The 18,906-nt window shown below is 48.9% G+C and overlaps 1 protein-coding gene across 1 annotated transcript; it reads right to left on the bottom strand.

Annotated features, from left to right (window-relative positions):
- Positions 1-2,827: 2,827 nt before the first annotated feature.
- Positions 2,828-17,840, bottom strand: THY1 (Thy-1 cell surface antigen). The gene is made up of 4 exons (XM_075603157.1): positions 17,716-17,840; positions 9,134-9,192; positions 7,239-7,586; positions 2,828-3,250 (listed from the first exon to the last, which is right to left on the bottom strand). The coding sequence occupies exons 2-4, from the start codon at positions 9,168-9,170 to the stop codon at positions 3,144-3,146; spliced, it is 492 nt and encodes a 163-aa protein (XP_075459272.1). The 5' UTR covers positions 9,171-9,192; positions 17,716-17,840; the 3' UTR covers positions 2,828-3,143.
- Between the last annotated feature and the right edge of the window lie 1,066 nt (positions 17,841-18,906).

Genomic DNA, 18,906 nt, shown 5'->3' with positions numbered 1-18,906 from the left:
TAAGCCAGCCATGTAACTGACCATACAAGGTCAATTAGTGATAAGATTATGTGCTCACCGTTTATTTACCTTGGGAACGTAGGCGTAAAGATCACTGTAAAATACTTATTAGACTTGGCCCGTTTTTAATAAGCTGCCCACTCTTGGCCTGGCGTTTTGCTGCCACCTGGTGGATGACATGGGGAGACACCCCTCTCCCTGTCCCCTCTGCAGAGGGGGAATGCAGAAATATTAGGAATAAACAGGTGGGGTTCATCCAAGAAGGAAATGCGAGACTTGTTGGGGGAGAAGGTGTGCTCGCCTGCCGGTAACATGGATAGTTCATGTAGTATTATGAACGCACTGTATACTGTCAAATATATACAGCCGTGCGGGAGCTCATGGGAACTATTTTTTAAGGAAACAAGAACCTCTCAATATTGATGATGAAATTAGGTATAAATCTTGGTTGACTTACTGACGGAGAAATGTGTTTTCTCATCTCTTAATGGAAAGCTTTATTATCAGTTGATTAATCCTGTAACGTTTATGAACGTTGCAGACAGAATCGTGTCCACATTGAGTGAATGTAAAATCGCATCATCACTTTAAAGCTGCAGACCCAGCAATATCCTACGTGTGTGTCTTTTACTAAATCAGTTCTGTACCAGGAGAAAATACTGGTAGCATTATTAAAAATTTTTTTTAAACAATGCTGACATTTTTAATGTATTATAATGTAACCAGCATGTTTTGTTTCTATAGCAACCATTTACAAAGTCACAGATACTGAGTCAACACTCCTCTGCAGCCATTTAGTGAACCCCCATTTAGTGAACAATTTGCCTGTATATACAAGATCATGCACACGTTATCTTCATCGCAACAGAAGAGGCTTGTACACACACGTAGTGTGTATTCACGTTACCTCTTGATTACCGCCTGTGTGTGTCTTTGGGGCAATCCGTGGGGCATTATTTCAGACTTGGAGCGCGTGTGTGTGTGTGTGTGTGTGTGTGTGTGTGTGTGTGTGTGTGTGTGTGTGCGCGCGCGCGCTGTACACCCAGCTACATGGTATATACCTGCAAATATACCACAGTCGTTCTGGAGATGAACAAGACATTTATTTGTCACACACGCTTATCAGTCTTTTCACACATAAATATGTAAAGGTTTATCGTCTGTAACAGTCTCCGGCCACGTCACTAACATCTATAAGCTCATCGTAGTGCTGTGCCACACCCCTCCACCAGCCCTGCCCTCATTGTCACCCACGTGCAGCCACCCCTGGGGTGCCAGGCTGGACCGCTGCAGGAGAGTCCAGCGCCCACGTCAAACGGAGAAGCAGTGACCGCGTCACCAGGGTAGTGCAGCGCTCGGCATGTAAACATAAGACTATAACGGTTGTTAAAGGAATGAACCCTTTCATGGCAGGACCACCTGGCCCCAGGGCTGAAGCTGCCGTTCCCATCCTGTTCTGTACCATTGTCCTTGTGGTATTTTCTTTTAATTCCTTTGGCTGCTCCGCGCGGCGTACAGAAAACGTCCTTTTGGTCCAGAAACGGGCTTTTTCATTAAAGCAATACCATGTTTAAAAAACCAGCCGCCCTTAAGATGCGCACGCGGTGCCCCCCCCCCCCCGCCATCCTCCATGAATCCCGCGGGGAGCGCGTCGGAACTCCTAAAGACAAGGTTTCCTGCATTTTAAAGATGGATGCCTTTAGGCGTCGCGAAGCGCTCCACACGAGATTCCCTTATCCAAACGCTGAGACTTGCTTTGTGAAACATTTTATTTTTTTAAGATTAGCTGGTTCTGTCCAATAAAGTGGCGTAGCCGCCCGATTACTCGCGGTTTTGGCCGCCGTGGGAAGGCTTTGGGTTATTGATGCAATTCTCCAAAGGCTGAGCCGGAAGTTGGGAGGTGGCAGGCGGCCATGCTGTTCTCTCCCGGCGATTTAGAAGACCTCCTTTTCTCAGTCTTGGCAGGCTTGCACATTTTAAGGCCTGCCTTACAATGCTCACCGTAAGGCAGGGGCTCTCAAGAACCCCCCCCCCCCTAACAGGGCAGGTTTTAAGGCTATCGCAGCTTCAGCACAGGTGGCTCAATCAGTGGCTCAGTTGAAGACTGAGCCACTGATTGAGCCACCTGTGCTGAAGCTGGGACTGATTGAGCCACCCGTGCTTAAGCAGGGTCTCATTGAGCCACCTGTGCTGAAGCAGGGATATCTGTAAACCCTGACCTGTTGGTGGCCCTTGAGGACTGGAGTTGAGAACCCCTGCCATAAAGCGATGGGGCTTTGCAGCAGTGTTCTGCTAGCCGCGGCAGTGTTGGCGAACGCTGGGTATTTTGCAGGTTTGATTCCTTTCATTGGATCAACGTAAATGTTAGCGAGTCTTGCAGGTCACGAGCTTGCCTAATAAACCGCGATGACATTTGCAATTAAGAAGTGCAGCGATTAGACTGCAAGCCCTTTGGGTCAGGCGGGGGGGAGACACCTTTTCATATCAGCATGTGCAAACTAGGCAATAGTTTGCATGTCATTATCTCCACAGCCGCACTGCAGGATACGTCGCAGCTTTATATATCAATGATAATATTAGCGGTACGTTTAAAATCCTCTGAAATAAGGAGGAAAAGGCTTTTTGTACACAAGGGTCAAAATGTTTTACCCTGTATGAACAGGGAAGAGAAATACAGGTGATTTATTGCTGGGTGGCCAACTCCAGTCCTCAAGGGCCACCAACAGGTCAGGTTTTCAGGATATCCCTGCTTCAGCGCAGGTGGCTCAGTCTGATTGAGCCCCCTGTGCTGAAGCAGGGATATCCTGAAAACCTGACCTGTTGGTGGCTCTTGAGGACTGGAGTTGGCCACTCCTGGGTTATTGAATAAAAGAGTCAATGAACATGTTAGTATATATATATATATATAAAACTAGTGGTACTCGGTACCATCCTGTACTGTTACACTTTGACCAATGCAAAGCAACGTGTGAAGAAGAGATGATGAAGGTGCCTGGAGTTTATCTACGGCAAGGTGTATTAAGGTCTTGCATGTTGGTCCAGTAAAAGGAATGAAAACCTGTCAGGGGAGAGTGTAGAAGACATGCAGGGATACAGGGCCAGGTCCCATCGGGTCTGTGGCAGGGCTGGCTGGGTCGCCCCCCTCACAGGAAGCCCCCGAACTGGAGCAGAGGCAGTGATAGGAGCATGATGAGAGGCCAGGAGGTGCTCATGGTGAGGGTGCTGGCTCCTCCGCATCTCAGCAGCTTATCTGTGTGAGAGACCCAAAGCATGCAACAGTCAGAGCCTGCCCTGTGCACACACCCAGAGATATACAGTACTGTATGCACACATTCATATATGCACACAAACATCCTCACTGACCTTTGTATGTACATTAGGCTAGGATATCAAAGCATGTGTGTGTGTGTGTGTGTGTGTGTGTGTACACACACACACACACACACACACACACACACACACACACGCTTCCCTGTGTACACAGCGACACACTCTGTGATACAGAATTGATAGGGGCGCTAATGTATAGTGCCACTTAAACAGTGATTCCCTGTGGCATATACCTAAAGCATTAAGCAGTGGGGTATTATTATTAATTATTATACAATCAATCAATCAAAGACTTTCAGTTTTGCAGCCGGAGATAAGAGAGCGTCCCAATCCCCCTTGTGCAGAGTATGAGAAAAATACAAATCTCTGGCGCATTATCTGATGTCTGTGACCGGGATATACAATTATATTGAGGCCAAGATCTTCAAAACCAGAACATTTGAATAAAAAAAAGAACAATGCATTACATGATTACAATAAACATAATAAAATACATATATGAGGCACCTGAACCTTACTGCAATTTTTTGCCTATATAGTACTGGCCAGAATACCTTCTAGACCTCGAGTTGTAATCCCAGAGAGGAAAGGGTTTATAAAGAACAGAATCGGGTTCTTTCTGATCCTGCCCGTGTTCCGCAGGTTCAGTCCTAATCCTGAATATGAGCTTTATTCATCACAGATTTCCATGTTGGGTATTGTGAATTTCCAATTTCATATGAAAATTGCTGTGTTGTTATATAGAAAAAACCCACAATGTCCTTGGAAGTGTTTCCACACTGGAATTAACCCTTTGTGATCAGTTGGGGTTATTGTTGGTATTCCTTACAGGTGGATCTATCTATACACGTGTATAAAGAATTCCTCACGAGGGGCACCCCACAGCATGTTGCATACAGTATATATAGCACCTTCAGGGTGGGGGTTAGCAGAGTTTGATATAGGTTAATCTTTTCCTCTCTGGAATAATCTGGATTTACAATTCTAGGTCTAGAAGGTGTTTTGGCACACACATATCCAAGCTTCCTGTGTATACAGACACACTGCTCTGTGTATACACACACACACATATCCAAGCTTCCCCGTGTACACAGACACACTGCTTTTTGTATACACACACATATCCAAGCTACCCTGTGTACACAGACACACTGCTCTTTGTATACACACACATATCCAAGCTTCCTGTGTATACAGACACACTGCTCTGTGTATACACACACACACATATCCAAGCTTCCCCGTGTACACAGACACACTGCTTTTTGTATACACACACATATCCAAGCTACCCTGTGTACACAGACACACTGCTCTTTGTATACACACACATATCCAAGCTACCCTGTGTACACAGACACACTGCTCTTTGTATACACACACATATCCAAGCTTCCCCGTGTATACAGACACACTGCTCTGTGTATACACACACACACACACACACATATCCAAGCTTCCCCGTGTACACAGACACACTGCTCTTTGTATACACACACATATCCAAGCTTCCCTGTGTACACAGACACACTGCTCTGTGTACACACACATATCCAAGCTTCCCCGTGTACATACAGACACACTGCTCTGTGTACACACACACACACACACACATATCCAAGCTTCCCTGTGTACACACAGACACACTGCTCTGATTGGGCACGCTCTGATTGGCCTGCGGCTCGGCAGCAGTGCGAAAATATAATTTTCATTATATTTTCTCCTGTCTGCCGCGCCACCGCTTACGGTCGTGTGCGCACGAGCGTCCCATCTATACAAACGGATGCCAAACACAGCCAACTATGATTGACGCGCGCGCACAGTGGAGGAATCGCGAGCACTATAGAACCAGCCTAAGGTGGTAGCATAGAGAAGACATTGGTTTAAGGATCAGCAACAGAGTTGTGGTAAAGGGAGAACATTCAGAGTAGGGTAAGGTAACCAGTGGAGTGCCTCGGGGATCTGTACTGGGACCGGGGCTCTTTAATACCTCGTATTCGGGACATTACACAGGGTTTGATGGGGAAAGTATGAGTTTTTGCAGATGACACGAAGACCTGTAGCTGGGTTGACACCCACGAGGGATAAACAGAACAACTCCTGATTTAGGTGGATTAGACTCGGAATTGTAACTACAAGTTAATGCCAAAGGGGCACAAATATGCACATGGGTCACAGGAAACCAAGGCTGACAATACAGGATTAATGGCACTATAATGTCACCTACTATAGACTGAAAAGACCTGGAAGTGACATAGTTACATAGTAGACGAGGTTGAAAAAAGACATCCGTCCATCAAGTTTAACCTGTGCTAAATGTAGACGACAGATACTTTATCCTATATCCGTACAGGTAGTCCTCGCTATATCCAACGTTTCACTTTACAACGAATGGCATATCCAACGCTTTACAATGCAACCCTATGGGCCGTTATCCGACGCCTGAATGCGTTATCCAACGCTCACCGCCACTGAGTAACATGGGACTCGCTTTACAACGGTTTCACTATCCAACGCAAATTCCAGCACGGATCCCGTTGGATAACCGAGGATTGCCTGTACTTGCAGTATATTGATCCAGAGGACGACAAAGAAAAACCCCAGTCTCATATCATCCATTGACATCTAATAAGGGGAAAAATTATTTCCTTCCTGACTCCAATAATGGCAATCAGATTACTCCCTGGATCAACATTCTTCCCATGTATACTTATTTGGTATATCCCTGTACAGTCTCTATGGGTAATGAATTCCACACTGTAACTGCCCTTACTGTAAAGAAACCTTTCCTTTGTTGCTGGTGAAATCTCCTTTCCTTCAACTTTAAGGGATGCCCCCGAGTCCTTTGTACTGCCCTTGGGATGAATAGTTCTTTTGAAAGCTCCTTGTGCTGTCCCCGAATATATTTGAATATAGTTATCATATCCCCTCTTAGTGGCCTCTTTTCTAATGTAAATAAATCTAATTTAGCTAGACTCTCCTCATAAGGTAGATTGTCCATCCCCTTTATTAATTGGTGGCTCTTCTCTGCACTGCCTCAATAATTTGTGTCATGTAATTGTCTTTAAGCACCCCAAAAAACCTGTTTCCTTTTGTTGTAACGCTAATCTCATTGCCCCAGACTATGTCTGGATAATTAAAATCCCCCATTATGCAAACATGACCTAGTTTTGATACCTTCTCCATTTACAAAATAAATAAATCTAAATTAGCTATCCTCTCCTCATAAATCAGATTATCCATCCCCTTTATTAATTTGGTGGCTCTTCTCTGCTCTCTCTCTAGTTCCATAATGTCTTTTCTGAGGCGTAGTGCCCCAAATTGTACTCCATATTCAAGGTGTGGTCTTACTACTGCATTATAAAGAGGCATAATTATGTTTACTTCCCTTCCATCCATTGTCCGTTTAATGCAAGATAAGATATTGTTTGCCTTTGCAGCTACTGCATGACTTTGGGCACTATTGCTAAGCCTGCTGTCTACAAGCACTCCTAAATCCTTCTCCATCAAGGATTCCCCCAATTTATCCCCATTTAATTTGTAATTCGCCTTTTTATTCTTGCATCCCAAATGCATAACCTTACATTTATCTGTATTAAACCTCATCTGCCATTTACCTGCCCAAGTTTCCAGTCTCTCCAAGTCCTTCAGGAGAGAAATTACATCCTGCTCTGATTCTACTACTGTACCTTACACAATTTAGTGTCATCAGCAAAGATGGAGACGTTGCTCTCGATGCCAACCTCAAGGTCATTAATAAACAAGTTAAAAGCAGCTTTAAAAGTAGGGAAGCAAAATAACAATGAAATGTGAAAAGATGGGGGGGGGGGAAGGGCGCGGAGGGAGGAGCTTCCCATCACCCCCAGGCACTTTCCAGTCCCCTCCCCACATGGCTTCAGTTCCCTCACCTTTGTGGACGTTGATAGTGGCGGTCTGATTAATGGTCAGGTCGCCCGGGATGGACAGAGCGCAGGTGTACTGCCCCACGTCCGAGGCATTGAAACGTTCCAGGTGCAGCTGGACCAGCCCACGGCCAATCAGGGTGCTGGCCCGGTTATGGTACTTCTCGCTGAAGAGGTTGACGTTCATGGTGCTGAGGATGACCTGCGGCTCCCGCTCACGCTTCACCTTGAACTCGTAGCGCAGCTTGTTGTCGGTGATGTTCTGGTACCGACAGTCCAGCCGCAGCTTCGGACCGGGACCACTCAGGCAGGCTGTCCAACTGGTAATTTTCTGACCAGAGGCTTCCTGCAGCACTAACCAAGTGTAAAGAGAGTGTGGCACTGAGGGAGCGGCTCGTGTGTGTGTGTGTGACACTGACAGACAGAGAGCCCCTCTCCTGTGTGTGTTTGTGTGACACTCACAGACTGAGGGAGCCCCTCCTGTGTGTGTGTGTTACACTGACAGACTGAGGGAGCCACTCTCGTGTGTGTGTGTGTGAACTCGCAGAGTGGGAGCCCCTCTCCTGTGTGTGTGTGGGGGGGGAGACTGACAGACTGAGGGAGCCCCGTGTGTGTGTGTGTGTGTGTGTGTGTGGGGGAGACTGAGGGAGCCCCTCTTGTGTGTGTGTGTGTGTGTGTGTGTGTGTGTGTGTGTGTGTGAGACACACGGACTGACAGACTGAGGGAGACCCTCTCTCGTGTGTGTGTGTGTGTGTGTGTGACACTGACAGACTGAGGGAGACCCTCTCTCCTGTGTGTGTGTGTGTGTGTGTGTGTGTGACACACAGACTGACAGACTGAGGGAGACCCTCTCTCCTGTGTGTGTGTGTGTGTGTGTATGTGACACACAGACTGACAGACTGAGGGAGACCCTCTCTCGTGTGTGTGTGTGTGACACTGACGGGCTAAGGCCAGCCAGGGAGCAAGCGCGCTGGCGCTCGAACACCGGGACGTCATGCACTCTGCTCGGCCGGCAATTTCTGGCCAGCTAGTTGCGCGCGCATGGGGGGGGGGGGGGGGGTCGTGTCAGGAGACGCGGCCTTGACATCACCAAGCTGGTTCGCCCTCATTGGGCGAACCGCTCACGTGACGCATCAGCGAGCAGCCAAAATAAATTTGGTTGTCTCGCTAAGCAGCAAGCACACGTGCACGCACCCTCACCCTGGACAAGGGCATTCAAAGTTATCACTCTGATCGCGCCGAGCGTGAGTGTGCGGTTCGCTCCACCCAAATTATGCAGGACATCCTGCGCTCATGCTTGGAGAGTTGGTGACGTCACCGCTCTCAAGCATGAGCGCGCTCAGCAGCAGCGGGGCCGCAGCCTAAGGCCTCGGCCAAGCTTCCCGCTGGCGTGCTGAGGCGCGCTGAGGCTCAGGGAAAGCGGGTGCTTTCCCTGGCCTTGCAGGTGCTTTCCCTGTGCGCCGTCAGGGGGCGAACCGCTCACGTGACCGGCCCTGCGTGCCGGCAAGCGGGAAAATTTTAAATTTCCCTAAGACCTAGAAGCGTAGGTGAGCCCCTACTAAAGCCACTCTAATTGCGGCTGTAGGGGCTCAGTGATGAGCGGGAGCGCGCGTCAGCAAGCAAGTAACATGGCCGAGGCCTAAGGGAGCCCCTCTCGTTACGGAGCCATGTATGTGTGCGCGTGTGTGTGACATTGACAGACTGATGGAGCCCTGTGTGTGTGTGTGTGTGACACTGACATTATTCCCTGTGTGTGTTTGTGACACTGACATTATTCCGTGTGTGTGTGTGTGTGTGTGTGTGTGTGTGTGTGTGTGTGTGTGTGTGTGTGTGTGTGTGTGTGTGTGTGTGTGTGTGTGTGTGTGTGTGACACTGACATTATTCCCTGTGTTGATACATACCAACCAGAATAGCTGTAAATGACAGTAGGTAATTCATTTTGCTTCTCTTGTATTGGCACCTGGGGGTAAAATGAGAATATAAAGCAGGAAATAACTTCTCTTGTACAATTCATATACAGCAGGAATAGCAGGGCAGGCGGGCATCATTACTAGAGTTACTAGAGTTACATGGAGGGTGCTGGCACCTGAAGTGGGTTCTCCAGTGGCAAACGTATTTCTCTGTGCTTCAGGTACTGTTAATTGGATTCAACAAAACAAACACAGAAGCCCAAAGCTACTTCCAATGTGACAAAAATACACATACACTTTTTCAAGAGATATATAGGTATTGCACTGTGTATTTTTGTCACATTGGAAGTAGCTTTGGGCATCTTTGTCTGTTTTTTGTTGTATACATTTGGCCATGCCCACTAGCACTCCTTTTGACACTTATATACATATATATTATGTGGTAATGGTAGGGGTTTGTCAGAGATTGTTGGGTATCTGTGTGTTTATTAACTGTGTGCAGCTGTTTTCAGCTGCTTTTGGGAGGGGTGGCCCCTCCCCCCCAAGGTTTAAGCACACCCCTCCCCACTTTCCAAGTTGGCAGGTCAGTTTCATTTTGCCAGGTTACGACAGACCCAATGTGATCATTCTTCCTGTAATTATACAGGTTAATAAGAATTTTAACCCAGGGAGTGTTAGGACCTGCTACGGTCATGAATTGAAAGTGGCAACAGGCTTAAGACGCTTTGGCCAAATGGTTAAACTAAATGACCTTTTTTACAAGAGAACATATAGGTATTGCTCTGTGTATTTTTGTCACATTGGAAGTAGCTTTGGGCTTCTTTGTTTGTTTTTTGTTGTATACATTTAGCCACGCCCACTAGCACTCCTTTTGACACTTACTGTATATACGTATATATATTATGTGGTAATGTTTGGGGTTTCTCAGAGATTGTTGGGTATGTAACGGTGTTTCCCCCACCTAAGGGGCCATTACAGGGTGTGTGGTGCATATGCCCGCTGGCAACAGGAGGGCTGAGTCGTCCGCCGATGGTAGTGGGGACACAGGAACAGGCTTCTGGGGTTCATATCCCACATATCTCATTAGAAGTGCAATGCCTCCATCTGCCGTGGACTCTAGAAACTGAAGGTGATCTTCCCCAGTAGAACTATTACCTCTCCCCCCAGTAAGGTCACGCACCGGGCAGGAGGTATATTGCAAACAGGAATGGGTTTATTACTACACTTCTGCAGTAACAGTTACTCAGCACTCTTCTGCCGGATACAGTCAGCTAGCTCAGCTTTCACTGAAGATGGTCCCTGGACCGTCACTACAGGCCAAGGGCACCTGCAGCCATCCTAGCTCTTCCCCATCTCCCTAGCGGAGGCAGAGGTATGGTCCACACTCACTCTCCCCAGAGGGAAGAGCACATGGGAAGGCCCCCAATCTCAGGCTCCCAGTTGTGTGACCTTCCTCAGAGGAAAAGGAACAACTCCTAACTTTTGGGCGGTCCTGCCCTTAAGTATAGAAAGAAGGCGGGCACCTCGTTGTCCCAACTACAACAGGATGTGCCACCCTCTGCTGTCACTCAAGTGCACTACCAAAAGGTCAAGGGGAAAACTCCATACCAACTACTGCCAACCTGATAGTACCAGGGTTTACTGCCAGCCCATTGGGTAGAATAGTAACCATGGGGTACCCCGCTACAATCTCCCTCTGGGGGATTCCCAACGACCTCGGTGGGGTCCTAAATTATAGGTTCCTCCAACATGGAGAACCTTCTCATCAGTAATAGTGCTCAGGATCAGGCTCTCACACCAACGCTCCTGACTCGTCAGTGACTGTGATGGAGAACACCCTCTTAGGATTTCTGAGATGTACTCCACCCTATCCATATACACTGATCGCCCTACCTTCCAAACTTGCAATAGATACGCTATCTTCTCATGTATGTTGTGAAAGGTACTTCTGTTGTGCACGAGCACGTATGCTTTTACAGCTTCCACTAACCACTGTTCCCGATTGGCGTCAATTTCCCGCATCAATGGCTCAGGGACATATGGATACTCGAACCCATGAGAGCTCCGGAACTTCTGTAATATATGCCGCTCCGCACGGCTAATTTTAGTAAGCCGGACGATCTTCAGCTTTACCTGGCAATACCCAGTACAATGGTTCTTGAACTGGAGGTACATCATTTACAGCAACATTACCCGTAGGCTGTATATGACTTGCTATAATGTCTGCTTCTATTCTCCTAATTTCTTGTGCAGCCTTGTCAGGACTAAACACTCCTTCTGCCCACCAGTCATGCATTATAGTTTTGGTTTAGAGTAAGAGCCTTGTGCGGTCCATAAAGGGTACATATCCCTGAAACCCATAATGCCACCATGGTAAGGAACTAGCGGACTTTACTAAAGCAAACCCTGTCTGTGAGGTAGTGTCGGTGGAAGTAGAAATATCAGATGTGACAGACATAGCATAATGACTAAATCCACTATTTACACTGCATACATCTACATCATCGGCAATATTACTATCATCGGTCAACATCGTATTCCCGCAAGACCAGTCCTTCCAGTCTGAAGAGGGAATACGAGTCTTAGAGGCCCGCAGACTCCTCTTTTTCGAGTAACGTTCTCTCACGGCTCTATCAGCTTCCCCAGGCGGTAACCCACCCTGAGACAATCGGGTAGAAAGGGTTACCTGGTCAGAAGAGTGGTAAGAGACCCGAAAACCAGCCATACTGGTCGAGGGCAACGGGGCCTTGATCGTATCCAAGTCCTGGACAGTTACATCCCCAGGACCCGACACTAAAGTTATGCTCAATATTTGTTGAACTATTTCAGACAGTCCAGGAGGAGCATATATGGGAAAAAAGGAAACAAAAACAGTGCAAATTTAAGTGCAGACGTTGAGATTAAGTAATTAGGCTGAATGATGAAATCTTGGCTCTATTGGTCTATCTACTCACAAGATGTTAGTGGTATATGCGCAATTGGCAGATATGGCTGCCACCCCAAGTGGATGCTGTATATTGTGGGATTCCCCCTATCTGCCAATTGCGCATATACCACTAACATCTTGTGAGTAGATAGACCAATAGAGCCAAGATTTCATCATTCAGCCTAATTACTTAATCTCAACGTCTGCACTTAAATTTGCACTGTTTTTGTTTCCTTTTTTCCCATATATGCTCCTCCTGGACTGTCTGAAATATATCATTCTACTTGGGACCCGGGAAACAGGTTCCACCAGAGGGTTTGAGCAGGGATACATTATTTTGAGCACACATTGTATATTGTATATTGCACTATTAACTTGCACTTAAGGACACTTATATTTTAAGTTGTTAGCGCCTTTATTCACTATTATCCACAATACAATATTTGTTGAACAGCAATAGGTTTTGGCCTTGGTGTGGAACTGTGCAAATAGTCGAGGTACTGGGCCAGGGAAGCAGGGGTAGGCACATCCTGACACACCGGAGGTGGACTTCTTTCTTCTGGGCCACTTTCAGGCTAGTAGAGAAGAAGCAGGCACACGGTCTTAATCAGCAACGAATAGGTTTAATGTGCCAAGAAATCTATCCAACGTTTCGGCAGTACAATACTGCCTTTCTCAAGGTTTAGGCCTACACCTTGAGAAAGGCAGTATTGTACTGCCGAAACGTGGGAAGGATTTCTTGGCACATTAAACCTATTCGTTGCTGATTAAGACCGTGTGCCTGCTTCTTCTCTATTGGACTATTTTGGGACGTCAGGAGCTCCCCAGAACCAGCGCACCGGCAGCTAAGTACCCCACTATCACCTGTGTGTCTGAGTGCGTGCACAACCCTCTATCCACTTTCAGGCTAGCCCAGCGTTCACTCATGGAACGAATGAATGCCATCGGAGCAACAGAAGGCATAGCAGTACTCACCGGAGCGGGAATCGGAGTATCCTCATCCGCCCCAGCAGTCGCTGTCAGCAGGACATCATCTCCGGCAAGGGACACAGTATCCAGGTTCTGGTTCAGATCCTTCACCGGAAGCATAGAGGTGGAGTCTTGGTCTTTATTGACTTCCGCCACGTGGACGTCGGCACCGGAAAGCACCTCCATCGGTACCGGAGAATCGCTGACTATACCTCTGGTCACCTCCACTACGGATAGGCTCATCCGCCTCTCAGGTCTCACGGTCGCAGTCATCGTTAAAGGGCTCCGCTCTCGTACAGAGTCGTTGGCACAGTTCAGTCCATATTCTGTCTCGGTCGGCATAGCGGTCAATGGCCAGAATACCGACGAAGACCGACGGCTACTAGTGCAGGAAAAGGGTAGGGACACATCCGCAAGGGAAAGACACCGGATCATTTCCGAGTTCAAAGTGCCAATCAGCAAGGCCGGTCCCGGCTCATGCGCCTCTGAGAACAATGGTGCCTCATCACTCCAGGCGGTCACCTTACCCGACATCTCATGGGCTGGCTGTGGTTCACCGACCGTCTCTGGTTCCTCTGCAAGGACTGGGTCTCGAACTGTCTCAGCTTGCTCTGTGGTTGTCGTCAGGATACTCGAATCCCCTTGGGCCTCATCTCGGGCACACGGGCCCTCCGAAGCCTCCATGGTTGAGACAGATTTTTACATATCGGCAACAGGCTCGACCACCCAAGTATTGGGGTCGGTCACGTCTCTTGGTGAACTCCATAGGCCTCATTAGCGTGGGCCTCAGGAACGGTGCTCCGCAGCGGCCACACTGGGCTCCTCAGACCAGGTCGCCACCTGGAAAGTCGCACTTGGGACAGAGGCATCGCAGGTACTTCTTCCCTTCCACGGCTATCACCAGGAGTCCTCCCGGTAGGTGGTAGTGGGTGAACTCCATGTCGCTGGACATACTCAGTATTTGCTGCACACAAGGGCACAAAAGCAAAGGGTAGCTCACTCCTTTCACTCGCCAGGCTCTGAAGAACTGAGGGTGCTGTCCGCTACATCCAGTACCTCCCTTATTCTCCAAAGTATTCAGGCATTGGCTGTCACCCTGTCCCCTCCCTCTGGTGGAGATTAGAGGAGGGACACTCAGTGACGAAGACGGGGCGTGACTCTGGCTATGGGCTTTCGCGCCAAACCCATGCAGAACTTTGCAGCAAGGCGTACAGTTCTTTTGCATACAGCACGTGCGCTCTCCAGCTTTGGCGAGAGATGCCATTTTAGCTCATGTAACTCACTTGGCGGATTCCTGGGCAAGTGAACCTCCATTTTGGGTGCAGTTCCTTCACAGACCACACCGTGACCGTGATTCCGTCAGGAATCCGTTCCTTGTGGTCCCTCACAGCACATAGATTAGCAGTCTACCAAGAGTAGGTTGTACCCCAGGCTAGCAAAGCTCCATCTCAATACGCTGTACACGATCTTAGTCCATTACAAGCACTCTGTGACTCCCGTAACAGGTACTCAGCAGTCTTCTGCCGGATACAGTCAGTCAGTATTCACTGCATGGTGGTCCCTGGACCGCCACTACAGGCCAAGGGCACCCGCAGCCGTCCTAGCTCTTCCCCACCTCCCTAGTATAGGTAGCGGTATGGTCCACACTCACTCTCCCCCGGAGGGAAGAGCACATGGGAAGGCCCCAATCTCAGGCTCCCAGTCGTGTGACCTACCTTCCTCAGAGGGGAAGGAACAACCACTAACTTTAGGGCGGTCCTGCCCTTAAGTACAGTCAGAAGGCGGCACCCCATTGTCCCAGCTACAACAGGATGTACCACCCACCGCTGTCACTCAAGTGCAGTACCAAAGGTGAGTGGGAAAACCCCATACCAACTACTGGCAAGCCTGTGAATACAAGGGTTTATTACCAGCCCATGGGGCAGAATAGTAGTCAGGGGGTACCCCGCTACAGGTATGTGTGTTTATTAACTGTTAATTGGATTGCAAGCTCTTCATACAACAAAAGACGGGTGCCCTATGCTACATCCAATTGACAAAACATATAGAGCATTAAGTATAAAGCTCAAATACTTCAATAATAATAATAATTACTTGGTTATTTAGTTTAACCCTTTGGCCAAAGCGTTAGAAGCCTGCATACCAAACGTCAAGGTATAACCAAAAATGCAGGTCCTACACTACACTGTGAACCCTTCCTTTTACCTCTGTATGAGGGGAAAGAACCATAGTAGGTCCTCTTCTTGCAGCAAAGTGAAAAGACCTCCCAAGTTAAAAAGGTGAGGAGCTCTTTGCCTGAAAGTTTAATTGGCTACAGGTTATTTGCAGGCCAGGAATGCATCTCCCTGCTTATTATTAAGAACTTCCCGTCCCACGTTCTCTTTAATAAAGAAGTCGGTTATTTATTTACAGGTCTTCCCGCTTCTCTGACTTTAGATCACTTCCAGTCCTCAAGGTCCACCAACAGGTCAGGTTTTCAGGATATCCCTGCTTCAGCAATCGACTGAGCCACCTGTACTGAAGCAGGGACTGATTGAGCTACCAGTCCTAAAGCAGGGACTGATTGAGCCACCTGTGCTGACGCAGGGATATCCTGAAAACCTGACCTGTTGGTGGCCCTTGGGGACTGGAGTATGCCCCCCCCCTGCTTTAGAGCAACTATATTATATAGATTGAATGGGTTAAATCGTATTCACAAACGACAATCAGACCTGTATAAGTATTTCTGATCGTGTCTTGTTTTGATAGTTTGGGGGTTGGGGGAAGAAGTGTGACGGTGAGGGGGTAGCCAGGCTCACAATAAAGGTTTCAGCCCATTTGGTTACCTCTGATCCATGTATTGGGGTTCGGGAGTGTCAGCTCTTGTGACAGTGTGTGTGTGGCGATGTGACACCCTCAGCCTGCACCCCTCTGTGTATGTGTGCAGATATGACACCCCCAGCCGGCACCCCTCTGTGTATGTGTGCAGATGTGACACCCCCAGCCTGCACCCCTCTGTGTGTATGTGTGCAGATGTGACACCCCCAGCCTGCACCCCTCTGTGTGTATGTGTGCAGATGTGACACCCCCAGCCTGCACCCCTCTGTGTGTATGTGTGCAGATGTGACACCCCCACCCTGCACCCCTCTGTGTGTGTGTGTGTGCAGAGATGTGACACCCCACCCTGCACCCCTCTGTGTGTGTGTGTGTGTGTGCAGAGATGTGACACCCCCACCCTGCACCCCTCTGTGTGTGTGTGCAGAGATGTGACACCCCACCCTGCACGTGTGTGTGTGTGTGTGTGTGTGTGTGTGTGTGTGTGTGTGTGTGTGTGTGTGTGTGTGTGTGTGTGTGTGTGTGTGTGTGTGTGTGTGGAGAGATGTGACACCACCAGCCTGCACCCCTCTGTGTGTGCAGATATGTGATACCCAGCCTACACCCCTCTGTGTGTGTGTGTGTGTGTGTGTGTGCAGAGATGTGACACCCCTACCCTGCACCCCTCTGTGTGTGTGTGTGTGTGTGCAGAGATGTGACACCCCCACCCTGCACCCCTCTGTGTGTGTATGTGTGCAGAGATGTGACACCCCCAACCTGCACCCCTCTGTGTGTGAGTGCAGAGATGTGACACCCCCACCCTGCACCCCTCTGTGTGTGTGTGTGTGTGTGTGTGTGTGTGTGTGTGTGTGTGTGTGTGTGTGTGTGTGGAGATGTGACACCCCCACCCTGCACCCCTCTGTGTGTGTATGTGTGCAGAGATGTGACACCCCCAACCTGCACCCCTCTGTGTGTGAGTGCAGAGATGTGACACCCCCACCCTGCACCCCTCTGTTTGTGTGTGCGCAGAGATGTGACACCCCCAGCCTGCACCCCTCTGTGTGTGAGTGCAGAGATGTGACACCCCCACCCTGCACCCCTCTGTGTGTTTCTTTGTGTGTGCGCAGAGATGTGACACCCCCACCCTGCACCCCTCTGTGTGTGTGTGCAGAGATGTGACACCCCCACCCTGCACCCCTCTGTGTGTGAGTGCAGAGATGTGACACCCCCACGCTGCACCCCTCTGTGTGTGTGTGCAGAGATGTGACACCCCACCCTGCACCCCTCTGTGTGTGTGTGCAGAGATGTGACACCCCCACCCTGCACCCCTCTGTGTGTGTGTGTGTGTAGAGATGTGACACGCCCACCCTGCACCCCTCTGTGTGTGTGTGTGTGTGTGTAGAGATGTGACACCCCCCACCCTGCACCCCTCTGTGTGTGTGTGTGTGTGTAGAGATGTGACACCCCCACCCTGCACCCCTCTGTGTGTGTGTGTGTGTGTAGAGATGTGACACCCCCACCCTGCACCCCTCTGTGTGTGTGTGTGTAGAGATGTGACACCCCCACCCTGCACCCCTCTGTGTGTGTGTGTGTGTGTAGAGATGTGACACCCCCACCCTGCACCCCTCTGTGTGTGTGTGTGTGTAGAGATGTGACACGCCCACCCTGCACCCCTCTGTGTGTGTGTGTGTAGAGATGTGACACCCCCCACCCTGCACCCCTCTGTGTGTGTGTGTGTGTGTAGAGATGTGACACCCCCACCCTGCACCCCTCTGTGTGTGTGTGTGTAGAGATGTGACACCCCCACCCTGCACCCCTCTGTGTGTGTGTGTGTGTGTAGAGATGTGACACCCCCAGCCTGCACCCTCCGGTAATGATGTGTTACCTGCTCCCTGAGCCTCTGTCCCCTGCAGTACTGCAGCCGGCTGTCTCTCTCTCTGCCGCAGTGCCCAGCCCGTGCTCAGAGGGGAGGGCGCCGGCTCCTTCCACACAGCATATCCCACTGACTAGCAGTCCCACCTGAGTGGGAGGGACACGCGGAGAGAGGGCGAGAGGGCGAGAGAGGGTCACATGCAGATCTGCCCTTTAACTCTTCCCATGCACACTGACATCATACACATGTAAATCCAGTATGTACACACGTATGTAATGTTACATACACTGTCATCATCCAGATGTAAATCCAGTATGTACACACGTATGTAATGTTACATACACAGACACCATGCAGCACCGCATGTACACACGTATGTAATGTTACATACACTGACACCATGCAGCACCGCACGTATACACACATGTAATGTTACATACACTGACACCATGCAGCACCGCACGTATACACACATGTAATGTTACATACACTGACACCATGCAGCACCGCACGTATACACACATGTAATGTTACATACACTGTCATCATCCAGATGTAAATCCAGTATGTACACACGTATGTAATGTTACATACACAGACACCATGCAGCACCGCATGTACACACGTATGTAATGTTACATACACTGACACCATGCAGCACCGCACGTATACACACATGTAATGTTACATACACTGACACCATGCAGCACCGCACGTATACACACATGTAATGTTACATACACTGACACCATGCAGCACCGCATGTATACACACATGTAATGTTACATACACTGACACCATGCAGCACCGCACGTATACACACATGTAATGTTACATACACTGACACCATGCAGCACCGTACGTATACACACATGTAATGTTACATACACTGACACCATGCAGCACCGCACGTATACACACATGTAATGTTACATACACTGACACCATGCAGCACCGCATGTATACACACATGTAATGTTACATACACTGACACCATGCAGCACCGCACGTATACACACATGTAATGTTACATACACTGACACCATGCAGCACCGCATGTATACACACATGTAATGATACATACACTGACACCATGCAGCACCGCATGTATACATACATGTAATGTTACATACACAGACACCATGCAGCACCGCACGTACACACACATGTAATGTTACATACACTAACACCATGCAGCACCGC

This window comes from Ascaphus truei, chromosome 6, assembly GCF_040206685.1.
Source record: "Ascaphus truei isolate aAscTru1 chromosome 6, aAscTru1.hap1, whole genome shotgun sequence".
NCBI lineage: Eukaryota > Metazoa > Chordata > Amphibia > Anura > Ascaphidae > Ascaphus > Ascaphus truei.
The sequence above is the reverse complement of the archived record's forward strand: the minus strand, read 5'-3'. Positions and strand labels throughout refer to the sequence as shown.

Excerpts from the sequence above, each read along its gene's own strand:
- THY1 (XM_075603157.1), bottom strand. The coding sequence starts at position 9,170 with ATGAATTACCTACTGTCATTTACAGCTATTCTGGTTG. Across the intron at positions 7,587-9,133 it reads ATTTACAGCTATTCTGGTTG|TGCTGCAGGAAGCCTCTGGT; the intron begins GTATGTATCAAC and ends ACACTTGGTTAG. Across the intron at positions 3,251-7,238 it reads CACTATCAACGTCCACAAAG|ATAAGCTGCTGAGATGCGGA; the intron begins GTGAGGGAACTG and ends TCTCTCACACAG.